The sequence below is a fragment of the Grampus griseus genome (genome assembly GCF_964374135.1).
Source record: "Grampus griseus genome assembly, chromosome: 17".
In the NCBI taxonomy this organism is placed as follows: domain Eukaryota; kingdom Metazoa; phylum Chordata; class Mammalia; order Artiodactyla; family Delphinidae; genus Grampus; species Grampus griseus.
Window position 1 is genome coordinate 38,075,853 of NC_139011.1, and position 8,315 is coordinate 38,084,167.

At 40.1% G+C, this 8,315-nt stretch overlaps 1 protein-coding gene across 2 annotated transcripts in view; it reads left to right on the forward strand.

Annotated features, from left to right (window-relative positions):
* Positions 1 to 7,893, forward strand: part of NIPAL2 (NIPA like domain containing 2) — a 73,429-nt gene extending 65,536 nt beyond the window's left edge. The window contains exons 8-11 of one of the 2 annotated variants that reach the window (XM_082674772.1): positions 481 to 569; positions 4,462 to 4,525; positions 5,644 to 5,738; positions 7,067 to 7,893. In XM_082674772.1, the coding sequence (XP_082530898.1) occupies positions 481 to 569; positions 4,462 to 4,525; positions 5,644 to 5,738; positions 7,067 to 7,179 (361 nt within the window). In that variant the 3' untranslated portion in view covers positions 7,180 to 7,893. Of the gene's footprint in view, positions 1 to 480; positions 570 to 2,113; positions 2,348 to 4,461; positions 4,526 to 5,643; positions 5,739 to 7,066 lie in introns of those variants that run through there. The other variant, XM_082674773.1, reaches the window with a different exon arrangement.
* Positions 7,894 to 8,315: the final 422 nt, after the last annotated feature.

Sequence of the window (8,315 nt, forward strand, 5' to 3'; positions counted from 1 at the left end):
AGTGGGAAGCTGAGCTCCCACATGTGCTCTGCAGCTGGAGGGCTGAGCATTGTTTTTGAAACATTAAACATTCCTTTACTTCTCCATCTTCTTTCTTGGCACGTGGCATGTCAAGGGATAGCTATACCATTCCCCGATATGATATTTAACAGGTTCTAAAGTCTATCCTAATGAATCAGCCCCAGTGTGATACTGGTCCAGCAGCTTGAATCGCTTCCAACTCAAACTTCTGTGGCCTCCAAATATGATTAATTGCTTTTCATTGTTACTGTTGTTGGTTTAAACAGACCGTAAAACCTGACATCTGATCTCATACATCAGATGCATATAAGCTATGACTGCTGATTGGAAATGCCCTTTTACTGCACTTCCTTTCCCTTTGTAGTTGTAGCTAAAGAATATGCATTTCTCGATGTTATTGTTAACTTATTGTTGAGCGTCTCTTAAAGACAGAGCTTCAGTAAGTGCCTTCTGCTCTAGGCTCCTGAATCAAGCCACAAAACTCTACAATACAGCGACGGTGGTGCCCATTAACCATACTTTCTTTACCATCAGTGCCATTATTGCAGGTGAGTTTTGGCTTTCTATGCTTAAGTGATTCTATCCCCATAACAAGCATAAATGAAGTCTCCCTCAGAGTAATGAGAAAATCAAGGAATATTTTGGTTATAAGGAATGTATAGCCCACATCCTCCTAGCTACCGCCCAGTGTCTGAACTTCCTCCATAACATCCTCTAGGAGAGGCTCTTCTACTTTGTGTGAATGTTCCCCAGTGCTCTCTGTGCCCCGAGACAGTTCAGTCCTGGTTTGAATCACTCTAATAATCTGGAGAGCTCTAATTATTAGAAAGTATTCCCCTGTATTGGAACTGAAATAAGCCTCCCTGTGAATTCCAGATGCTCATCTTAGTTCTGCTTTCTGGAGTCTTCTCCTTGCCAGCCCTTCTGATAATCAAAGCGCAGGTCCTCCTGTGTCCTGTCTCTGGACCAAACATCCCCAGTTCGATGAACTCTTCCCTCCCTGGTGCTCACCACTTGCATCAGAGAGAGGGATCCAAACGAGAATCCAGTGTTCCAGGGAAGGCCAGACAAATGAGAACAGAAACTACTACTTTTACTGTTCTGGCCTCTATTTTTCTACTATTGTAGTTCTTTTCTTTCTATGGACAATTTTTTAAATATGTCAGACAGAGTAGTGTTAAAAAAGTATAAATTTGAAACTTGGTCCAAACAAAAATACAGTCGATTCAGGTATATCATTTGTAAGTTTGGTACTGGTATACCTTAGTTCATTGGCTTATTAGATGTATTTACTACCTTGTCATACTGGGACTTCATTTCCCAATGCAAAGTTTATGTATTTGGGAGGTAATTAGGTATTATCTGTTGCCTAATGGACACATCTTTTTTATTTCATGGCAAACAGGGTGACTGCCAGGGGGCAATTTTTAAATGTAATTAATGCATTTTCTGTTTCCCAAAATTGAAACATACTTTTAAAGAGAAAGATTATATCCGAAAACATCTAATTTTTTTTTAGCATTTTATGCTTGTTGACAAAAGAAAGTAACAAAAGATTGTACACTTGTGTGCCCTAGAAATATTGAAAAAGGAAAAGAGCAAGGCCAAAAACATTTATAGGCGTGACGTACAGCATAATAATTAAGATGACTGTGCTAAAGATGTGTAAGACATGTAGTTCCCCTGAAAAGAAGGTTTTATAGGAGGCCCAACAGGGCTGGATCTGAATACTTAGCAAAGCAAGTAACTGATGAGTCAGGGAAGCTGGAACTTTCTGGGAGTGATAATAGTTCACCTGATATTACTGAAGTGTGGAATGGAGGTCAAGCTTCTTGACTTACTTCTCCTCTTTGCCCCCATCAAAAAGTATAGCTTTTACGAAAAGCTTAAAACGAAATGAGATACCATATATTGCCTGCTAAATTAGTAAAGCTTTCGTTTTGCTCTTTTTATCTCAATAATCAATGCTGACGAGGCTGAAGTGTTGCGGGCACGTTCGTGGAGTCGGGTACCATGGTACCTCCCTCCTAGAACTGAGTTTCAGCGTTTTTATCAAGAGCCTTAAAAATGTTTCCACTCTTTGATCCTACAGCTCAAAAACAAAAAACAAATAACCCAATTAAAAAATGGGCAGAGGACTCGATTAAGACATTTCTTCAAAGAAGATGTACTCGTGCTTGGCCAGCAAGCACATGAAAAGATGTTCAACATCACGAATCATTAGGAAAATGCAAACCAAAACCACTTCACACCCATTAGGATGACTACTAGCAAATAAATAAATAAAATAACAAATGTTGGCAAGTATATGAAGAAATTGGAACCCTTGTGCACTGTTAGTGGGAATGTAAAATGGTGTAGCCACTATGGCAGTTCCTCAAAAAATTAAGCGTAGAATTACCATATGATCCAGCAATTCTACTTCTGGGTATATGTCCGAAAGAATTGAAAGCAGGGACTCAAACAGATATTTGTACACCTAGGTTCATAGCAGCATTATTCACAGTAGCCAAATGACAGAAGCAACATAAATTGACAGATGAATGGGTAAAGAATATGTGATGTATACATACAATGGAATGTTATTCAACCATCAAAAAGGAAAGAATTTTTGATACATGCTACAACATGGATGAACCTTGAGGACATTATGCTAAGTGAAACAAGCCAGTCACAAAAGGACAAACACTGTATGATTCCACTTATATGAGGTATCCAGAGTAGTCAAACTTACAGAAATGGAAAGTAGAGTGGTGATTGCCAGGGGCTGGGGGGAGGCAGAAATGGGGAAGTTGTTTAATGGGTATAGAGTTTCAGTTTCACAAGATAAGAAGTTCTGAAGATTGGTTGCACAACAATATGAATATAGTTGGCCCTCTATATCAACAGTTCTGCATCTGTGGATATAACCAACAGTGGATAGAAAATATCCCCTCCCCCCCCAAAATTCCAGAAAATTCCAAAAAGCAAAAATTTAATATGCCGCATGATAGCAACTATTCGCATAGCATTTACGCTGTGTTAGGTATTATAAGTAATCTAGAGATGATTTAAAGTATTTGTGGAGGATGTGTGTAGGTTATATGCAAATATTATGCCATTTTATATAAGGGACTTGAGCATCCTCAGATTTTGGTATCTGCAGAGGGGTCCTGCAACCAAATCCTGTGGGTACCGAGTGACGACTGTATACTTAACACAACTGCACTGTAAACTTTAAAATGTTTAGGATGGTAAATGTTACGTTATGTGTATTTTACTACACTTTTTTTAGTTTTTGCTCTGTTTGAACAGAAATTCCTCTTAAAGCGACAACAACAAAAAATCCTAAAATACTGGGAAAAAAATACGTAGAGAAGTTTATTGACACTTTACAAAAGCAAAACGTTTGAAACAATTTAAAATGTCCTTCAAGAAATGAATATTATGGGGCACCAGCTCAGAATAACAAGAAAACATTAAAATGATCACAAGGAAATGTGTAATAACATGGAAAAGTGCTTCAGAAGTGTTGATTCATTCAACAAATATTCATCAGAATGGGACATGGCTTATTCCCGTAGGAAGTTTATCCTCTAGGTGAGGAGATAGACTTCAGACTGAGAAAGCCCCTGTCTTGTTCCCTGTGGTATCTGCAGCACCTAAGCAGTGGCTGGCACGTAGGACTCTCAATAAATACTTGTCCACAGGGTAACAAGGCCAACACCACACACACAAAATTTGACTCCAAGTAATATATAATTTAAAGATAACTTATTTAGTAAAAAATCTACGAAGGCTTTGGGACCATAGGCCAAGAGGAAATCATTGAGACTAACAAGGAGAGAAGAAAAGCTCATCAGAGTAAAGGACACATCCACATTTCCCTTCACCCAGAAGGAAAGACCAGATGAAGGAGATGGGAGAGGGGTTGGCAGTGAGAAATGGAGCTGGGGTAGCACATCTGCAACCTCCAGTGCCTGAATGAGCGTGTGCCAGACCCAGAAACCGCAGGGTGTTGCCAAGACTGACAGCATGGGGAGCAGCTGGCCTGAAGTGCGAGCGCTGTGTCAAAGGCCCAGAGTCCACCCAGATGCACAGGTCAGGCTTGCTGACCCCAGGCTTAAAACTGTAGGTGGAAAATATCACTCGAGTTTTGTTTTCTTGCACATGCCAGTGGGACAAATCTTGGACTGGATAAGAAATTTCTGTTGGCAAAAGTTACGTTAATGGTGCTGACTTTTTAATAATGATACTTACATTATATAAAGTCTACAAATCTGTGTTCTTTTGGAATCACTGAAAATGTTAGTATGGCATGCAAATACTTTTAAACTACAGGGTGTGCATTTTAAGGGTAACTATACTTAGAAAAAATAATATATTAATTTGAAAAACAATATGTAGCTATTGTAAATATTCTTACCCTGAAATTAATGTTATCTTCTATTTCTACGGTAGGTATCATATTTTATAAGGAATTCCTTGGTGCAACTTTTCTCACTATATTTATATATCTTTTTGGGTGAGTAAATGTCTCAGAAGTAAGGTATGTGAAATCCTATTACTTTTATGTGAGATTTTTGGCATTGTACCTGAGGCATAGAAAATTGGAAAATTATATAAGAAACATCAGTTCCCCGAGTTCCTAAAAGAAACATATTTTTCAACTTAACACCCTACCCAGGGCTCAGGGTCTTTGTGATTTAAGTATCTCTCTGAGGGTTCTGAAACATTGGGGATTTTCTGTTCCAGCACAAAGTCAAGGTAAATCCACTGGCCCTTGTAGCTACTCCACATTTTTATACTCTATCAGACCTACCCCACCCTTGGGAACCCCTAGGTTAGATCTCAATCAGGGAACCACAGATGCCTCTAGGATCACCTAGAACAAAAGGCCGAGACTGGGGCAGATCCCTACCTTTGGACCTAATAACATCAGATTGATGCCATCCCTCTCCTGTGTCTGGGTGCCCAGCGTTAACCCTGCCTAGAGATTTGGAGGACAGTCACTGCTGGCATTGTGGCAAACAGAGAGCAGAACGTTGACAGAATAGCGCCAATGTATCAATTCTTCCATTGGTGCCAGCTGGCACCCTATGAATGCTTAGCTGCTTCTTGATGTGGTATCCTGCATGACCATTGTTATGCAAACTTGAGCCCAGACTCTTTGCAGTGTAGAAAATCATCTATCTTGAGAATTCAATCTCATAAGATTTTTGGGCGAGGCTAAACTTCTGGGATCTGGAAACCATGACTATTCTTATGGCCAAGGACAACAAAATATCTTAGAAAATTAAAGAATAAATTATTTTTTGCTCGTGTTGCATGCCAGTAATGAGTCTGGGCATGCATGGATAGAAAATGAGACCTAGTGTCTACCCAAAGGGTTTAGAGCCTAAATTAGCCTCCAAATGGTAAAAACCTGAAGCAGAGACTTATTGGAAGCTGCCCAGGTCTTGGTTCTGGGGACAAATATTATTGGCTGCAGCAATTAAGGCAAGTTCTAGGCAGCCTACCATGAGAAACAGAAAGAATAAAACCAGTGGAATGTATGTCATCATGTCGAATATGGAATTCAGTTATTTAACACTGTGAGTTCTTTCAGTGATCTTGTGTTCTTTATTACCATTATTCTTACAGGTGTTTTCTGTCATTCCTTGGTGTGGTTTTGGTCACAAGAAATCGAGGAAAGGAACGTCTGCCACAGTCTTACATTGATATTGGACATGTCCCTGGTAAAACTGTATATTCCTTAATTTAGAATAGAAAATTTTATCCTTATAAATTAATCATTGCTGGTATGATTTGGGGTGTAAAATTAATCTAAAACATAATTCTTACCCTCAAAAACATGTACATTTAATGATGAAATCAGAGGTGATAGTTTAACTGTAAATGTTAATAATCATTTATTTGAATATTGGCTTTGCACAGAACACTGGGGTTAGAAAAGAACTGATCCTGTTTTCTTGATTTGGGTGATGTTGCAAATTTCCTTTTTAGGTTTCTTTAAATTGGAAAAGGGTAGGGAAAGGAGTAGGAGTGGCAAGAACAGACCCTTGTTGCTTGGAGAGCCTTTGAGGGAACATCTAGGGCCAGAAAGTCAGGTGCTCAGACGGAGGTGGCCTGTGCACTGTAGGGCCAAGAGAGACGTTCTTCTCGATCACCTGAACGTGAGCTTCTTCCCCTCTTCCTTACCTCATTCATCCAGAGCGGATACATCGCTGTCCCAGCTCTCCACTCTCACCGAGAATAACTAGCTTCTGTCACGTAGACAACACAAGCCGTAACCAGAACAAAGGAAACGGGCTGCCGTGTCCCCACCTCCTCCCCTGCTCACCACCCCCAACAGTCTCCAGTTTTGCTAGGGATCTGGGGTGACCAATAGGTTTCTAGACAAACAGCAGTGATGTTCTCACAGCTTCCTCCACCATTCTGCTAGGACCGAGCCTTTGAAGCAAACACCATTAAAGCCTCATCCCTATGACTGAGAAAATATGGCCCCATGAGTTCTGTGTTCTCTTTCGCATTCGAGCCATCTTATCAGCATTCGTGGCAAGGGTGTGTGTTAGAGATGCCTTGTATGGTTAGGGGCTCTTTGGTAGGGAGTAAAGTTCACTTCTTTTTAACTCTATTTTTCATTTCACACAGCCCCACACATAGGATCAGTAACAGCTTTAGAAGCCACTAGGAAAGACTGTTTTTCTCTGTTGTTATATGCATTAGACTAAACATGAACAAGGAGACAGAACACTGGGGAGAGAGGTTTGGAGAAGAGTGCATGCTTCATGTTAATCTCCTGACTGATCCAACCTGATTTCCGTGCTCAGCATGGTAGACCCTGGGTGGGAGACGGCTCGGTCATGTGGACAGCAATGATGACACATCAAGGGGCGTGGAGTTCCGTGGGCCTTTCTCCCTTGACGTTTATCTCTTCTACTTAGAGGGTGACCACCTAGTATTTTTTCAAGGGAATAAAATGTGGCCTAGATAGAGGAGAAATTATTAAGACTTATTCTTCTGAAAGAGCTCAAAAGATTCTTTGTGATTCTTATCTCCACAGGGAAACAAACATTGGACAAAATACAGCCAGATTCAAACGGCTTATCCTATGGAACTTTGCCTGATGGAAGTGACTCCACAAAGAGCCCGAGTGGAGAGAAGAAAGAGGTCTGAAGTGCCGAGAGGGATGGCTGCTGGCCTGTTATTCGATACCACCTTTTAAAAAATTGCACATGTTCAATTTGTGTCAGCAGCTATTTTATGCTGACATGTGCTCCCATTTGTTTCAGAGTCCTTTACCCCACCTCCATGTCTACGGACTATCAGGGCCTTCCTAAGCTTTGACAGTCTAATGTGTGCATGGAATGTGATTTGAAGTGTTCCCCACACCCTGGACCTCTCCCTAGTGATCATCGAACTGGCTAGATCTTAATTAGAGCCTGGCTGCCCAAGCAGGAATGTCACACAAAAATGTGCGTTCACGAGTTGGCTGCAGAACACATCGGTTGCTTTTCCCATACAGCTTGCAAGGTCGGTTGCTTTGTTTTAAAGGGACACTTTAGCCCCACCACCTCGCTCCTAAACCAAAGGTTTGAGAGCGTTCATTTTTCCTAAGACATCTTTTATGAACCTCCCCAAAAACATTTCACCTTCCTATTCCCAAATTGAGTGGTGAATCATCTTTTCTGAAAACTAGCCCTATCACAAATATCCTTTGAAAATTAAGGGTGTCTTTAAATTAGAATTTATACCCCATTCTATGATGGGGTATACCAAAATCAAAAGACCTTGACTGGTGGACTTTTTTAAGCTTAAGAAAGGAAAAATTTAAGAATTAGTACCAATTTTTTAAATAAAAATGTAATAGAATGGTGACGTTTTCTTCAGCTGTACGATCCTATTATACTTGAATTGAAACTGAAGACAAACTTCATATAGTATGCCTTTATTTGTTGAGATCTTATAATTTATCAAGTGGGTTTTTATGTTTTAACTTTTAACACGTCTCAAAGATCATATTTAAGTTCTTAGTGATATTTTCACTAACACTCTGTTTCTTCCTCAAGGCATTACTTCAAGCTTTAGAATAAAATTCTTCTAGGTAAAAGAACAGTTACGATTAGAGAACTGGATTTCAGCCTTTTCAAATCTGTAGACATAGAACACAACCAAGGAGTCCAACCTAAGTCAAGGGAGGAAACCCAGGTGCTGCCATGCCCTGAATGGCTCTTCCGCTGCCATAGTGACATAGCTACTAAGATACATTTGCAGGTAGAGTCCATAATCGTATCTGTTATTATTTATGATCT